The 17,564-nt window shown below is 39.8% G+C and overlaps 2 protein-coding genes across 3 annotated transcripts; one reads left to right on the top strand and one right to left on the bottom strand.

Annotated features, from left to right (window-relative positions):
- Positions 1–183: 183 nt before the first annotated feature.
- On the bottom strand, positions 184–14,068 carry trnt1 (tRNA nucleotidyl transferase, CCA-adding, 1). Of its 2 annotated transcripts, none has more exons than XM_012874284.3 (8): positions 13,969–14,068; positions 13,608–13,731; positions 9,608–9,801; positions 4,449–4,587; positions 4,224–4,350; positions 3,944–4,137; positions 3,211–3,464; positions 184–1,139 (listed from the first exon to the last, which is right to left on the bottom strand). In XM_012874284.3, exons 1-8 carry the CDS (start codon positions 14,041–14,043, stop codon positions 894–896), a joined length of 1,353 nt encoding a protein of 450 aa, XP_012729738.2. In that variant the 5' UTR covers positions 14,044–14,068; the 3' UTR covers positions 184–893. The 2 variants fall into 2 exon arrangements, with proteins under 2 accessions (XP_012729738.2, XP_012729730.2); XM_012874276.3 differs by having other exon boundaries at positions 13,868–14,044.
- A 79-nt stretch (positions 14,069–14,147) lies between these two features.
- On the top strand, positions 14,148–16,350 carry LOC105933989 (PRA1 family protein 3). The gene is made up of 3 exons (XM_012873795.3): positions 14,148–14,338; positions 15,509–15,723; positions 15,966–16,350. The coding sequence occupies exons 1-3, from the start codon at positions 14,184–14,186 to the stop codon at positions 16,100–16,102; spliced, it is 507 nt and encodes a 168-aa protein (XP_012729249.2). The 5' UTR covers positions 14,148–14,183; the 3' UTR covers positions 16,103–16,350.
- Positions 16,351–17,564: the final 1,214 nt, after the last annotated feature.

Consider the following 17,564-nt stretch of genomic DNA (forward strand, 5'->3'; position numbering starts at 1 on the left):
TTGTTGGAGAACAAACCTCTGTGGACATGTCAGGAGAATGATAAAACAAACCTACAAAGACATGGTCGAGCATGTACACTAACAGGCCGGGCAAGAGGAGCATTATTCAGAGAAGAGTATCATGGTAGCTCAGGTCAGTTGTTGGGTTTAAATAATCCTGGAAGAAAACGTGAGAGGCTGTAATAAACCTCAGACTGGGGGAGAGCTTTATTTCCCAGGAGAATTAAATCTACAGCCACAGCAACAAGGGAACGGTTCAGATCAAACGGCATTCATGTGTCAGAGAGGTCCGATCAAAGGCCAGACCCAGAAATACAACTCAGACGGCAGCAGAAAGTGGTTAAACAGAGAACCGGGCAGCTGAATACAGGTGAGTGCCACGTTTCTCAGATTTCTATTCGGAAATCAAATAAAAAAAAAACCCATCAGATTCAAAGGGGCATGGATACTTTGCAAGACACCATCTCTGATGTTGCGTTTTATTCCAGCAGAAAGATCATCTCCTGTCCCATGTTTTTATTTTCCTTCAAATTAGGTTTAATAAACCATATTTTCTTTTTTAACCAGAAAAAACTTTAAAGTTGGTTCACATGTTAAAATGAGCTGCTGTTACACGTGTTCACAAGCCGATGGCTGCCTCTCCAGATCTCCAAAAATGGCTAAGAGGTAAAACATGATAAATCCCATGCTTGTGTCTCCTGTAGTGGACTTTGACAATATGCATCAGCTGCTCAAACCATATTTGGCAGCAGTGCAATTATAAATTAACACACAAAAAAAACTTTACTCATCAGATCTTTTAAATCATCTTCCCTTCATCTAAAATAAAGAGAATAAAGGAAACAGCCATTTTAAGCAACATAAAGAAGCAGTTCCTGTTTTATTTGGCTGATTTAAGGCTTGACATGACTCAGCAGTTCATCTTTGTCCATTTGGTATCGACTTTTCTTCCAGATGTCGCGCAGCGTCTGCAGGGTGGCACCGATCTCCTTCCCTGAGGTGACGCCCAGCTTCCTCAGATCGTGGCCGCTGACGGGGAAGCGGGGGACGGACCATCTTTGGAGCTCCGACAGCAGCTTCTCTTCGCCTTGATACTTCAGCAACTCGCACACTTTACTCTGAGAGTCCGGCTCCCGGCTCTGAGGGGACACAGCATGACTAACATGTCAGTCCAGCTCAGACTTCTTTTTGTTAAACTGTAGTGTGACAAATATCTAATATGATTTATATAACAATTACAATAGCTGTACATAATCTGCCGGGGTTAGTTAAAGTTAAGATGATTATTTTCGCTCTGCTTGTGGACAGAACATATAGTGAACTTCACATTTCTCGGTATCGCCGGTACAGAGGAGGTAAACGCTCTGAGACTGTACTTCAACCAAAGAGGAACGTATTTCAATGGAAAAAAAAAACAACAACAAAAAAGTTCATTTTCTAAGTGGGCAACAAATCCCACGTTAACAATTTACTGTTTTTAGCACAATTCCAAGTGACCCCAGCTGGCGATGTCTGTCCAACCCAGCTTTCCCAACAGGACATCACTTAGTCCTCTCATTTAACAATAGAGCATAGACACAAAGGGATCTTTGATCTTTTCTCTTTGCACAGTCTCTTTAGATGAGTCATCTAACTTTTTTCCACACAAGCCCAAATGGTCATGTTGAAATTACTCGTGGGCCACCAAAGAATTACCTGAACTTTGGAGAAAATTCAGAGCGGACCAGATCACTCTAAAGCAGAAATGTCGCTTTAGATTGTCTTGATAGACAGGTTGAGATCGGGGCCTGCCGGAAAGGAATGATCAGGGCATAAATTGGGCTAAAATTCCTGCCGTGTGAACCAAGCTTTACAAGAAGGCCTTTGGAGGGAAATCAGGCCCACAGCATGCCAAATCCTCCACTATCCCCCACAATGTACATGCTAGGGTTACATGTACTCTCTTTACTACAGAGGTGCCATCCTCCTTTGCTTTACTCCACTAAAAGGTTTGGTGTTTGCAAGTTTAGACCTTAGTTCCTCTGACCAAAGCGCAGTTTCGGATAAAATCCCAGCAGAGCAAAGAAAACTCCACATGTTTACATTAGTGATGGTTGGACAATAAAGTGTTAGTTGTGGCATCACTCCCAATCAATCGTTTTGCCTGCAGATGGCATCCGATATTTGTTGTGGAGACCTATTGACCCCAGGATGCTCATTGCTTCAGATCTCCAACAGTGAACGTTGGACATTAGTTTACATCCCTGATCCCATCGCCATCATCCTGCTCACTGTGCTTCGTGGCAACATTAACATCAGCCTTTATCCGGCTGTGGTGGAAAATTTTATTGATGTATGTAACTCTGATCATATCTTGTCTAGATGCACTAGCATAACCTTCCCGTGTGAAAGAAGCTCACCTGCTTACAGATTTATTGTTGTGCTTTCTTTAACCAAGGACTCAGAGAGGAGTTGCGTTAGATAAAAACTGGATGGTACCAGTTGGTGCACTCCTATTTTCTCAGATGAAGACTACTCCCACTTCCTATGTTAACCTAGAATGTAATAAAAGTGTAGGGTGCCCTTTTCCTCTCGCTCTGTTTACTGAATGCTATGGGACACTCAAACGCTCTATGCCTTTGAATAAAGTTGCAAAGACAAAGATGCATCTTTCTTTAATTACTAGTGTGCTTTCCTTCCTGATAAAGATTCATATCCACCACACGGCCCAGTGGGCAGCGGCTAAAAGGCCTGTGTGAGGTCCCGTCTACACCCTGAGGGAAGTTAATAATTACTAATTCAAACTTTCCAGAAATGCTGATCAATTTAGGAATAAAAAACAGCTTCAGTTTCATTTATTTTAGAGATTGTTAGGGGTGTCAGTAATTGTGCTATCTGTGATTTTGTTCTAATTATTTCTGAGACATTTCTTTAAAATAATCATATCAAAGAAATTCAGCCCTCTGAATTCCCCCCAAAATTCAGAGGTATTTGTGCCAATCTCAAACCTTTTGTGTTGATGTATAATCAAAATCCTCAACAGATGAAAGGAAAATTTGACTAAACCTATTTTGAATAAAAGCAAAAGGTGTCTAAATCTGAATAGACCTCTGAAGGCTGCAATCAGCCACACAAAGAAAATGTAGAACAGTCACAAGAAAATAGGAGTAATTGTAAAGTTAGTGTCCTGTTCAGACAGAAACCCCCATCAGGCCGCGTCTACTGACTTACATCGATAATAAAGTCGGTGAAAGGTTTGATGCTGTCGGGCTCGTCGCGGCTCCTGCAGAGCCCCCGTCTGTGTCTGACTAGGAAGAGAGCCAGCGTCTTCTCCTCTCTGGACACCTTCAGTCGCAGATCCATCTTTTCCACGTCCTCTGGGCTGTGGAACAGAGCGGCCAGGATGGTCATGGGTTTGGGAGCGTGGGCTCTGGCGTTCTGCCACACGCGCTTCATCTGGTCGACGTCGCCACCTGGAGGCAAACCTGAGGTGCAGCAAGGAGACGAGCAGGACTGAAATGACGAGAAGCTCGATGAGGAACAGATGTGTGTGCTATAAAAATAAAAACTTCATTTACCTGGAAAAAATGTTGATTAAAAACTCAAAATCAAACTAAATTTTCTACATATTACTCGTGTCATTATTTCTACATAAGGCAGGTTTTAATGATGGATGGGCAAAGCACCAAACTTATGAAAGGAAAAACAGATGGAGATGCAACTTTAAGACAGGATAGAAAAATAAATCTGGTAAAACAAATGTTCTTCCAGCTCCATTATCTTTTCCCACACTTTAATCCAGAAGAAGAAAGCACTTAATTTTATAATACTTTGATACTGAACCGCATAGTTACAATGACTTTAAACAATCTGTTTTAGCTTATAGTATCTTTTTTAAAGGCCCGTCTAAAAGTATGCTCTTAATATTTGTATTTTCTGATCTAATCTCTGCCAGCCCTCTCACCAATGTACTGAGCCAAGTCCAGATCATAGATGAGCTCCAGCAGATGGGCAGCATGGTTACCACACACCATCTTCTTTAGCTCCACCCAGATTCTTTCTCCTGATATGGCCGCCAGTCCTCGGCCGTTTTCCCTGATGGCAGCCAGAGTCTCAGGCTCGTGCTCATCGGGCTTTAAAGCCACCCTGCCATAAAACCTGGGATGAAAGCACAGGTCTCTGCTCAGTCGCTCTGCTTCTCATACACTGCCGCACATGATGGCTGAAGAAGTCAGGATGCCTACCTGAAATATCTCAGTATTCTCAGGTAGTCTTCCTGTATCCTCTGCTCGGCGCTACCAACAAACCGGACCTTGTGGTTCTGGAGGTCTTCGTAGCCTTTGAAATAGTCGTATAACGTTCCGTCCAGCCCTGCGAGACGCAAAGTGGAGAACCTGGCTATGGATTTCTATATACAGAGATTGTAAATGCGCATTAACAGAGTTGGTCTTCAGTCTGAGAGGAATTACCTAAAAACATTGAGTTGATGGTGAGGTCTCTCCGCTCAGCGTCTTTCTGCCAGTCGGTGGTGAACTCCACCTCTGCGTGCCGTCCATCTGTCTGGACGTCCACTCGCAGCGTGGTCACCTCAAAGTTCTCATTGTGCAGCTGAGGAAGGCAGAAGTGAAGAGACTTGAAGGCACAGGAACGTCTGGCCACTTGTGACAGCCAAGCTTCATCTAAATCAGTTACAATGTCTTGAAAACTTCATTCAGGTTGTAAGCTGGATCTCATAAACGATGTCTGTCCAGTACACACAGCGGTACATTTCAGATCCTCACAATTTTGAGAACTAAGACTTAAAGTTGACCAAAACACAAGTTGTAGTTGCTTGGATTTAAATCTTACATTGCTGCCTGCATCGATCACCATGGTATATCTGTGCCTGCAGGCCAGCAAACTCTTTTGACCCAAACTCCACAGACCACCCACCCAGTGCGATGGTTCAGCAGAACTACAGGCTGACTGAAAAGAAAAACTGAATTTGGGGTTTTCATTAGCTGTCATCTATAATAAGCAGATGAACACAAACAAACACTAGAAATCAATCCCACTGTGTGCAATAAATCCATGTCATTTTATGAGTGAACATGCTTTTTAAGGATAAGCTTTTTGATTAGAATCCAGCTCAACGCGTAGTGGAGCCTCGAGCTATGAGCTAGCTCATCAACGCCTCCATCCCATCATCATGATGCACCGCACAGAAGTCATTTTCAAACCTCATCATGCGCAGAACTGATTTAATGTAACAACAAACTTTGAAATGAGCTCAAAGTTGGGCTGTAACGTAACCCTCATGTGAAACATCAGTTTACTTTATTTCCCTTCGCCTCAGTTGTCCCATAACCTCAGACTGATGTTCCATGGGAGTCGGTACGGCTGCGGCCGTCTGGATGGGATGAGTTGGGGCCAAGCATCGAGGTGCTTGAGGAATGTGAGGCGGCACACACACTGCGTTATGGGCTTCAATGATGCTGCTCAATCTCTCTGAGAACATCAGCTCAGCAAGGAAGCTGTCTGCAGCCCAAACGCCAGAAACCAAAGGCCATAAACGGCAGTGGAAGAAATGAAGCTGTAGCAGCAATGATCCAGCTCCTGATTACGGCCAGATTTTATTCCACCAGTCCGTCTTCTCGTCCTCACCTCCCTCCCTCCCTCCCTCCCCCCGAGGCTTGTGCTGGAGGCAGTTTCAAAAGATAATGAATAAACTGCAGCCTAGAGTTGCTCCTCAGGATGTTTTCTGCCACCAAGCTTTCATTTTCAAAGGAGGTTCATTAAGTATCATGTAAATTATCTACTGTTGTACAATCTGCAGCTGTTAGTTATCCTTTCGGTTGAATAAACAATAAAATAGTTTTTTGGGTTGATAAAATAACTCAGAGTTCATTGACTTGTGTAACATCTTGAAGCTGCAGCTTATAGATGTTGCAGTGATTCATTTCCAGTCTGATTGAAGGAAACACTAAATATCTGTACAGAGAACATGAGAAAAGTCTCAGATCAAGCTGATATCAAACTAAAGCTTTTTACTATTTATCTATGTGATAGAAAATAAGTCAATTTATTAGATTTAATAAGCAAATCCCCGAATTGTAAAACTAAATGTAAGATAAAATAGCAGACGTTACAACCTTCTTCAGATGAGCATGTTTTTTCTTGATTTTGGGAATTATTGATATAAAATTTGCTTCTGTTCATCTGTGATTTTATGAAATATGTCCTGTTTATACCGGATGGCCTTTTGCTCCTTGTCCAGCCGTTATATTCTTTTTTCCCCTGACTGTACGCTTAGTCTTGAATTCTTTAAAAAATCCTTAGTTCAGAGTCAGTAATTAATAGTGGAGCAGCACCACTTAAAGGAATAGTTCAAGATTTTCTAAAGTGACTTACATTGATAATAAAATCGTCAATTATTAATTTAATGAATCAGCTAATATCTCATCTGCGGTAGATGGTGCTCTAGAGGCTGGACGTCTGTAATTAGTAATTAGTAGGAAACCAGATTTACTGCCCAGCAGGTTAGGGGCTAAGAGCAGAGTGGAGGTACATACCTGGATAAAATCATTGGTACCCTTCTCTTGATGAAAGAAAAACCCACGATGATCACTGTAATAACTTGACAAAAGTAATCATACATTAAAAAAAATACTGGAAACGAACCAGTGAAAATCAGACATTGCTTTTGAATTGTGGTTCAACAGAATAATTTAAAACACAAACTAATGACTGGAGAAAATATATCCCTATGGTCAGAATTTGACCATAGGGATATATTTTGTCCAGTCATTAGTTTGTATTTTAAATTATTCTTTGACCATAGGGACGTATCTGTCAGTCTATTCAAAGAGTTCTTGTTGTCACTGAGCTGTTTGGTGACATATAGTGGACTGCACTGAGCAAGGATTACAGGAAGTCTTCTTGTGAATACAGTCACACATATTATTCAGAGGTTTTAGGTCCACAGGACTGTAGTCAACCTCCCTGGACGTGGCTGTTGGAGGAAACTTGATGACAAATTGAAGAGAAAGACCATATGAACGGTAACCAAAGAGCCCAGAAGAAATAAATTAAAGTCACCTCCAAGGTCAGGGTACATCAGTGTCAGATCTCATCATCAGTCACTGTTTGAGCCACAGCGGATTTCATGGAGACACCACTGTTGAAAGCAAACAATAAAAAGCTAGACTGGAATTTGCCACAATGCATGTTGTGAAGCCACAAAGCTTCTGAGAGAACTTCCTCTGGACAGATCAGACAAACCTGGAGCTTTTTGGTAAGGTACTCCAGCTCCATGTTCACTGACACAAAAATAAAGCACCTGAAGAAAAGAGCACTGTCCCTACTGTGGAACATGGAGGAGGCTCGGTTCTGTTCTGGGGCTGCTTCTCTGCATCTGGCACTGGGTGTCACAGATCTGTGAAGGGCTCAGTGTAATAAGACTATCAAGGCCTTCTGGAGAGAAATATGCAGCCTGGTCTCAGTAGGTTACGGGTCTTCCAACAGAATAATGACCCAAAACACACAGCTAGAACTACCCAAGAACGGCTAAGAACTAAATATTTGACTATTCTGAAGCGGCCTCCTATGAGCCCTGATCTGAATCCCTATAGAGGCTGAAACGCAGCGCGTGAGAAATCACTCTCCAGTCCTGAGACGACTGGAGCAGTTTGCTCACGAGGAGCGGGTCAGAATACCTGTGGACAGGTGCAGAGGCCTCATGGACGGTTACAGAAACTGACTGCCTCAAAGGGTTGTGCAACAAAGTATAAAGCTACAGGTACCATATTTTTCTTTCCAGGTCTGTTTCATTAGTTGTTGTTGTTTTTTTTTTTTAAATGATTCTGTTGAACCACAATTCAAAAGCAACGTCTGATTTTCACTGGTTCATTTAAATGTTTATTACTTTTGGCAGTTTCAGGTTATTGCAGTGATCATAGTAGTTATTATTTCATTAACAGTTGTACCAACTATTTTTCCAGGTGTACATCGTATTAAAACAGCCACAATCTCAAATATGTTTTAAGGGATTATGCAAACGGTATTTTATAAAGCTTTATGGTGTCATCATGCTTCCATTAGGCCGGTATTTTAATGCAGAAGCAAATGATTATTTAGACAGGAAATGGAGGTAGTAGTTGGTGTGCAACCAGTGAACTTCCTGTGTGGAACGTGCAGAAGATGAAATGTGTTTCCAGGAAATATAACAAGATGTACAGATAAAATAAAAAATGAATAAGTAAATAAAATCAACAGGTTATAATATTTTTGTTCTTATAGCGCTTTACTTTTATATAAGACGGTTACTCTGACCAAAAATACTTTCCATGTTCCGGTCTAACTACGTGTTTCACAGCAAAAGCTCACTGGTGCTGCATCACCTCCAGCCCATCATTCCCTGTAAATATTTATTGGCAGGGTGCATAACCAATAAAGTCTTTGGGACTGGAGCTGTTCTCAGGCGGTAGAACTCTGCTTTGGCCCAGACTAGCTGCTAGCTTCAGGACCAGCTTTAGTTAAGCCTAAAAGTATTCAGCCCACTGCCAGATTTAGGTTGAAAGTAACGTAATCTTAATTATCGCAACATGTTTTTTCTGTCTGGAAGTAATATCAGCGTTTTGCCGTGGCCTGGCCAAAGCTCTGACTTTGATCTGTGGAGCCAGGGAAATACTGGAGAGATTGCAAGGAAGTTTTTTAGTCTCAGAGTAGGATCGCTTTCCCAAAGAGAAATGGTCCAAATCCCAACAGAAACATTCAAAACGCTGGTCAGCAGGAAGAAAAAGATTTCCCTATTCATTATTGGGAAGGGTAACAACAATTTTCATCAATCCATTTTTAATAAAATGTAATTGAAAGCATTGACATTGTTGTTGTTTTCTCTTGAGAGATTTTTTGACTCAGACTGAACATGGTCCTGCAGCCCAAATGGATACAATTTACATTTGACAAACTGGTTATTTAATCTTTTATGGCCACTTATTCATGAAACCATTTGTCGAGTGCTTTGTGCGTCACCGAATTTTTGCTTTTGCTCAAACAGAAGGTTGAGGCAAGCTGTGCATAATGACGCTACAAACTTTGTTTTAATAGCTACGGTATCAAAATGTCAAGACTTGCTGCTTGGGCTCTTCAGCGCCAAAGGAGTACGGATGAGCCAAAGACATCTGGCAGTTCAACATTCCCTCATCTTTTAGCTGTTTTGTTTCGCTGGAAAAAGACTAATTATTCACCCGTTTATCTTTGGAAACAGAAACGAAAATGATGCAGATTCTTGCGGTAGCAGGGACATTTCTTTAGAACCCAGCTCTGGCAGCAGGTCTGCATTTCAGCCTGGTGAAGGTTTAGTTATGCGAACGTTGCTTTACCAAACACTCATTTTAACATTATGGAGAATTCCTTTTGTCCTTCTAAACTTCACCACATATTTGTGAAGTATTTTGGTATTTTGAAACATTTACCTTTAAGCATCGCTATTAATATTAAGCTATCGGGTCCAGCACTTAAGATTAAAGTAAAAGAGCTAGTCCTAACAAACTTTAAAGCAGTTTCTAAATACTACCTAATGAAATTATTTGTTTAGTATTTGTGATCACCAAGTACCGATCTGCTCTGAAGCTATTCAGCATCTTACTCGTGCGGTAATGGTGCCGTGCTTCTCTCCTTTATTGTTGATCATCCTGATCCCTGCTGCTTGGAACATGCGCTTCATGTCCTCTGGAGTGGCTGTGGTGGCAAAGTCCACATCCTCAGGCCGCTTCCCACAAAGCAGATCCCGCACAGCGCCGCCAGCGATCCGGAGCTCGTGCTGGTGCTTCTCAAACACCTCTGGACAAACCAAAAGCACAGTTAGTTGATTTAAACCAATAAAGAATTCTTCATTATAAAACATATTTTCAAAATAATTTTCCGTTGCCACTCAAAAGCTGGGGCTTTTCAAATCTCGGGTAGCGTTTCCATACACATTTACCCAACTAATTTCACTCTGCTCTGCTTTATCGGGGCTTGTTGAAGGGGCGGGGTTGCGTGCAGCAAGAAGAACTGTCCTCCACGAATGTAGAGTAAGGAGCAATAAGGAGATGAGGAGTTAAAAAAAAAAAAAGTATACATTTTATAACCTTAATATATCATAATTTTAGGCAAGAAAGTACACCTCCAAACTTCATCTTTTCAGTCAGATCCCCCCCCCCCGCCCCCCCGCATTATTACTCTGCCAGACGCTCTGATTTCCTACAGACTGGATCATGTTCGTTGCGACTGAAAAGTCACTATAAAGCGTTTACTAAGTTAGTGGGGGATATCGGCATATAACAGATATTAAATGTGAAAACCTTGGCAGGATGTTTGACATTTTGAGTCAAATCTAAACTGCTTTGCCACAGCGTAGGTGTGTGCGTACATGCGTAAGTACGTAGCAGGCCTGTTTGCCGTGGCAGAGAAAGGAGGAGACTGGCTCAGCCCGTATAACCTTTAAATTATATAAAAATAATTTTGCTGTGATCAAAGGTCTGCCGTACTGTACTTAAAAAAAAATTGCCCTTGTGGCCTTGGCTGAAGAATATTATACTCATAAAGCTCATAAATTATCCATATGCTGAAACCATATGGATAATTTACCATTTAATTTAGTTGCTTTGATCTCAGTGCCTCATAAAATAACTTCTACAAGTTCAACTTTTTTACTTTCAGTCACATTACAGCCACTAAGCGTGGTTTATTTTACTGGGACTTTATATGATAGATCAACAAAAAGCAGTGTATTGATACAGAGCATCATTTTTTATTAATTTTCAGTCACAGATACTCAAATGGATTCAGCTCTGGATTTTGGCTGGGTCTGACACATGGAAATGAGGCGATCCTGCTCCAGGGTTCTCCATCAAATGTCCTTCTCTGAGCAGCTTTGTGGTGCCAGCTGATACAAAGGATCCCACATCATGATGCTGCCACCACCACGTTCCTGACTAGGAGGGCGTTTCAAGGTAGTGTGCAGTTATCAAGTTTGGTTTCATCTGACCAGTGCACCTTCCCCTACTTGTTAGTGAAGTCGCTCCCAAGGTAAACATTAAAAAGGTGCTGCCAACAGCTTTCTTAAAGTGAAAATATTCAAGCGGTGCAAAAGCTCCAGGTGTCAGAGGAACAGGTTGCACAGGTGAGTGTTCAGGGAAGTGAAGCTGAACAAAACATTCAATACATTCCAGGTGAAACCAATTTCCTTTTGAGAACAAGAGAGAACAAGATGAAAGCTTGGATTGCCAAGACCATAAACACCCAGATAAAATATTTCCCAGCTCAGGCAGAAAAATATTTCTTAAGATGAAATGGAGATTGTTGCATATGATCACAGTATGGCATTAGTCATAAGCAAAACACAAAATAACTCTGATACTAGTGATATAGAGACCATGTGATGATCCAGATGCCCCTGGCTTTCATTTGTAGGTGTTTAGTGTTCAGCTATGATGTAAAGGAGGACAGCAGTTTAATTTTGAGTGGTTTAGAATTAGGTAACTTAATCAAAAGTATTTACTTTGTGACAAAAGTCAAAGACAGAACATCTAAAGGAGAACAATAATGGCTGGCAAAGCAACACAATTCATCACGGTTCATGAGTTCCTAGCTTCTGCACAAGTGTCAAATAAAGACGATGCTTTTTTTGTATATTTCAGTTCATCAGAAGAAGAACTGGACATCAATTATTCCTTAGTTCTCTAACAATTAAAAAGTTACACTGAAATTATTACCTTCTTGTATGGCTGTACATGACACAGCAGTGGTCAGTTTTGGCTGAGAATAATAAAAAAAAAAAAAAACACTGAACCGTTCAATAGGGCCTGATTACTGCCAGTGCACAAAAAGGGCTTCAGAGTCTTTAAAGGGAAAGAGTCGCTCAGTGGGAGTGCTCCAGAATCAGTGAAGCTCAGCAGAGGGATGTGGGGACTTCTTGGAAGAAAATGGTGAAAGGAAAAGAGTAAGTATTGCCTAGCAGACAACATCCTCATAGGCGTATTCATTCTGTTTTCAGGCTGATGATATGAAGAGCTCAAAATAATATCTTAAATGCATTTCAAGTCCTTTAGTCCCTCTCATATTCAGCAACTCAAGGCAGATAATACAGACACTATATTGTTGATGTGGTAGCAGACATTTTAGCTTTGTTGTGTTAAATCAATATTAATAAATTGCATTTATGTAAGGGATAATGCCCTTCAAGGTGCCTCTTGTAATGTTGCCTTATTCCACCTGGAGTACGAAAGAGAGAAATATTCAATGACTTTGTTTTTTTTTTTACTGTTAAAAACATAAGTCTCTCACAAGAAGCGGCAGAGAGAACTATTTAATATCTCTTGTTGTGACATGTTGCAGAGATAAACAGCGTCAACTATACTGTCATTACCAACTACCATTAATGCCAACGCAGTAATTTAGAACAATCAGGCTATTTGACTGGAAGTTATTTTATAGGTGTCCTGTAACACTTTTTAACAGACCCCCTGCAGCCAATCAGAATCAAATATTCACCCAGACCATGGTAAAAACTAATTTAACATACAGTGCCTTGCAAAAGTGTTGATGCCCCTTTAACTTTTCACATTCTGTCATGTAACAAACACAAGCCTAAATGTCTTCAAACTGAATTTTATGTGTAGATCATCAGAAAGTAGCACATCTGTGAACATCAGTTTTTAAGTCTTGCCATAGACTTGACGTAAACCCACCAAAATGCGTTCCTGTGGGGTTAATGTGCCTAGCCTTGCCTGATAATTTTGTTTCTGACCCATTTGTTGTGCTCCTTGTAGTGATTTTTTTTCTCTAACTAATTTTCTCCCAAAAAGCCTCTGAGCCCTTCACAGAAAACCTACACAGACTAAATTACACAAAGGTATACTAAACAGGTCTATTTTTGGCTATTGGCCAAAAAAATTTTTTTATTTAGGGGTGATGTAAAGGGGATTCATTATGCATGCATAACAAACATTCTGATATTTATCTGTAAAATTATTTTTCCAGGTCTGCTTTCCAAGTATCACTTTCTTTCAACAACACATTTCTGAGATACTTTGTTATTCTAGAACAAAAAATTCCAATAAGGCAAGATAAGAAATTCCTTTATTGTCCCACAATTCGGGGAAAATTAGACTTAAAAAGTTGATTAAAGTTTAGGAATTTGGCAAAATATGAAAAAGTTCTGGGGTACAAACACTGCATATTTCTAACGTTTATTTGTTGTTTGACATCAACTTTATTTGTTGGAAAGTAAGCGTATGAACGGCGACACTACGAATGATTTGCCCATTGAGGCTAATAAAGATGTCAGGAACATTCTACAGTGGGTTATAATTTAACAATTAAAAAGCTACTTAAAGAAAGCTTAAGCTTCTGAACTGAAAGACAGCATTACGAGTTCTATAAACATATCTGCAAAAATCAGTTAATGGGCGAAATTCTGACTAAGTAAGTCCCAACACTACCAAGAAAATTTTTTAAAAAAAAACTTACCTCAAGTCTTATTAGCTATTTCTCTTGTTGCCCAAACATCAAAGCAACGTACATGTCTGCAGATATACTACATGTAGGACCAAAGAATAAAGAATGGTTTATGTAAGTTTTTCTATGAAGCCATGTGCACGTACCCGACAGTCCATTCAGCCCATCGGTGAAGAGAGACTGGAACTCGTTGGTCTTCAGCTGCATGGTGAACAGACTCCTCCACACACTTGTACCAATCACAGCAGGCCTAACCAATCTGCTCCACATCTACACACACACACAGAACAATAAAAGGTCCGTTACTTTTGGGATTAGCCCGTTTGCTGTAACTGAGGAGCTAGATCTGTTAGCTAGCTAGCTCCTGGATAACTGTTCACTGTGATAAACAACGGTCTCACGGCACCTGGTACGCTGTTAGTACATGTCAGCATCAACGCTTTATAGAAAATAAATATCAAACAATTATAACTGACAACTTTAAGGGGCGATTTAAAACCCACTAACATGGTTTTCATCGAAAACTATCCTCCTGTCATCTCCTGTCTCCTCAAGAAGCGATGCCGGAAGAGTTTCACACATAACGTGCGCTCACTGACCAATAGCGTGAGCTTTTCTCAGCTACGTAGAGCCGCGGGTTTAAAACGTCTCTCGCGAGATTTTCCATCTTTAAAGTTTCAGGCGCTGTTGTCTGTGCCGCTGTAAGAGAAAAGAGCGCAAGGATGCCACCGCTCAGACCCTGGGGTGACTTCTTCCTCAGGAGAGGTTTCGCCAGACCGGCTAATTTTAAGAAATTTCAGGACATATTTATCAGCAACCTGCTTTATTATCAGACTAATTATCTGGTAGTGAGTACTGCTGTTTTCATCATTCCAGGGTAAGAAATGTCCTACAATGCAAAGTGTATTTTATTCGAAAATCATATTTTTTGTTCAACATGTTTATAATATTTTTTATGTATTAATAAGGTTTTTTTCATTCTGCTATTTTAAAGCAGGACTTAACCCGCTTTTAGAAAGATCTGAGGAATCCAAGAAGAGCCAGGCAGATTGCCATTAAAAGAAATGCAGGATAAATATTGCAGTTTCAAGGCGTCAATATATACAAAAATAATACTGGGAAATCATTTTATTTCTTTTACTGTTAATTTTGATGATAAATGTAAGACAAGGAAACAAATTGAAGTGACAGATTATCCATTAGTTCCGTGGAAATCTTTCAGCTTGAAGAACTGGTCCAAACAACCCTGGAACGTTTCCACATGTTGTCACTACAAACTTTCATTTCTCTTACTGAGTTTTTTTTTTTTTTTTTTTTTTTTTTTTTTAGATGAAAGTAGTGTAGAAATGTGATCTTCATAATTGGTTTGCGAATAAAAATAAAAATGATCTACTATACCATGACTACTTTTTACATTAGAACTCTTGAGGCCATAAAAAAATATTTAAACACTTTAACCAAAGAGCTATAAGAGTCAATAAATTGGTGTGCAATTATTTTTATCATGACTGTATTCGGTAAGTAGGATGGAGGAAAACTAACGCCGTATTACTTTGAAAACACCATTCCCACGCGTAGTGGCAGCATCATTCTGTGAGACTGTGTTTCATGAGCTGGGACAGGGGAGCTGGTCAGAATTGATGGGAAGATGGACGAAGTTGAGTGTTAAGGGCTAAAAAGACTTTTTGACTGATGTAGATGTTCATCTTCCAGCTGCATAAAAACTCAAACCATACAGGCAGAGCTACAATTGAATGGTTTAAATGAACGGATAATTCTGCCTGAGCTTAAGCAATCCTTTCTCTTCTGCTTTTGTGTTTTTGTATCTATTAATAAACTACATTCAATTTTGTGATTGTAACTGGACAAAATGTGGAAAAAGTTCAAGGGATATGGGCCAGAAACACTGTAGGAGTCACGTAGCTGTAGATATAATACCTAACCACTAGGTGGGGTCGGTGCTTACATGGGAACATGCACTATGGGGCTTCAGGAGCACCACAGCGTTTTCAAACTGCTTTTGTGTTGTCCTGCTTTCACTCTGTAGGTTCAAGGAACCTGTGTCAATGATCAAAGGCTTGGGCGCGCTCTTGGGCGTTTTTCTATTTTCAGTTTGGGCAGGAGAAATACAACCGCTGGTCTACCTCAAGAGATGGAGTCCCTTTGCTTTTTTGGTCACAATGTTTTTGGTCTTTGACTTTTTTAATTTGTTGGTACTTTACAACGAGACATTTGCATTAGCAACCTATTCATCACTGTCTGGTAAGTTGATTGTGCATTCTTAAAAAGCTATTAAAGTAAATGGTGATTGCCTAACTATGGTTTACTTCTTTATTTATTACACCATTTTGAAGTGCAGTGGCCTGTCTGTGCATCTAATTATTACTGTGACAATTTTTTTTTTTGATTGATAATTACAGCAGATTTATTCATTTGAAATTAATCACTGAGTTTGTTTTGGTCAAAATGCAAACATTACATTTGCTTTTCCCTCTGCATTGCAGTGTTGATTCCACATGCTTCCTTTCGTTACCGCAACATAGACGAGGGGCAATACCACAAAGAGGCTGAACAACTGAAGGGATCACCTATGGGTATTTTACTCATAGGCCGGGTGAAAAAGAATACCAAGATGAAATAAAGGAGACGGGATGATTGAAAAAGCACTTCTTGAGAAAAATATGACGTTTTTCCTTCAGATGAAACAACAGTACTGTATCTGTCAATTAAACTTTTTAAAGTTTCTCTTTTGATATTAAAGAAAAGGCTGTACCTGTATTTCTACCTATGAATGTCTTAGGTCACCTTACAGAGACAATATTTTTGAAATACTCATTTGATTGCTCTGTTGCCATTGCAGATTGTTGTTTTCCATTTAAAGCTTTCTTAACAAATTGATAAGATTAAAATTTTGATAAGATTAAAATTACATCTAAAAAAAAAAACTTAATGAATGTTCACCAAAAAATATTAGAAAAGAGAAATTTAAAGTGCTACTACAAAATATTTGGTGATAGGCCCGCACAAAGTAGTGCATAGCAGTGAAGTGTGAAATACTTATACATGTTTTACTAATGTTTTACTAAAGGAATTGCTTGCCACACTATATCAGGACTGAGTCTTTTTGGGGTATGTCTCTTTCAGCTTTACACATTTAGAGACTAAACAGTGGTTGCATTCTCCTTTGCAAAATATCGCAAACATCGAATAATGTTCAGGGAGGGCTTAAGACTTTTAAAATGTCAAATGCCATATACTTTTATGTTACGTACTAAAACTATCAAGTACTGAGAAAGTCATGTGCTGAAATATTTTGCATGTTAATAATAATAATTGAACTTTATTGATCTCACAATGGAGATATTCACTTCTGCATCTTAACCCATCCCCTTGGGGAGCAGTGGGCTGCCACTGTGCAGCGCAATTGGGGGTTAAGGGTCTTGCTCAGGCACCCAGAATGGCAGCCTGTGGGAGTTGAACTCAGAACCTCTGAGACCAAAGCTCTGTTTTATATATATATATATATATATATATATATATATATATATATATATTCAGGACATTTTGATTCAAGATTTAGATTTAAAGGAGCAATCATTTTAGATATGGTGAATTTTGATAATAAAAATTCATAAAAAAATAAAAAATGCTTTAAAATGGGATTAAAAAAAAGAGTGTGCCTCATCTGTCCATTCTAGAAGAATGATTTAAGACAATTTTGGTGTAAATTGATCACATGACCTGAAAGCTATTGAAGTTCAAATGTGAATTTTGATAATAAAAATGCATTAAAATGCTTTAAATGGGATAAAATTGGTGTCTTATTTATCTAGTCTATTAAAAATAATGTCTACAGTTTTTGTCACTGTTTAACTAGACATTAAAGTTGTTCATTTTTGTTTCTCAAAAGTGTTTGCTTTGGAACTTTATTGACGGTGCCTTAAGTGAACCACCGTGTGTAGGAGGAGCGAGCAGTCAGAAGGCGGCAGCCCCATGTCAGCCTCCCTGTGTCGGATTGAACAGGAGGCAGACACCGCTGAAGCTGTGGAGCGACCTGAAACTGCCTTCACCGCGGTGGAAAACCTTCACTCCAAAGAGCGGTA

Source organism: Fundulus heteroclitus, chromosome 20 (assembly GCF_011125445.2).
Source record: "Fundulus heteroclitus isolate FHET01 chromosome 20, MU-UCD_Fhet_4.1, whole genome shotgun sequence".
Classification (NCBI taxonomy): domain Eukaryota; kingdom Metazoa; phylum Chordata; class Actinopteri; order Cyprinodontiformes; family Fundulidae; genus Fundulus; species Fundulus heteroclitus.

Coding starts and splice junctions, on each gene's coding strand:
- trnt1 (XM_012874284.3), bottom strand. CDS start 14,043: ATGTGTGAAACTCTTCCGGCATCGCTTCTTGAGGAGACAGGAGATGAC. Junction 4,138..4,223: donor AGAATACTGAGATATTTCAG/GTAGGCATCCTG, acceptor CTTTCATCCCAG/GTTTTATGGCAGGGTGGCTT. Junction 3,465..3,943: donor GGACTTGGCTCAGTACATTG/GTGAGAGGGCTG, acceptor GCTGCACCTCAG/GTTTGCCTCCAGGTGGCGAC.
- LOC105933989 (XM_012873795.3), top strand. CDS start 14,184: ATGCCACCGCTCAGACCCTGGGGTGACTTCTTCCTCAGGAGAGGTTTC. Junction 14,339..15,508: donor GCTGTTTTCATCATTCCAGG/GTAAGAAATGTC, acceptor TTCACTCTGTAG/GTTCAAGGAACCTGTGTCAA. Junction 15,724..15,965: donor AACCTATTCATCACTGTCTG/GTAAGTTGATTG, acceptor TCTGCATTGCAG/TGTTGATTCCACATGCTTCC.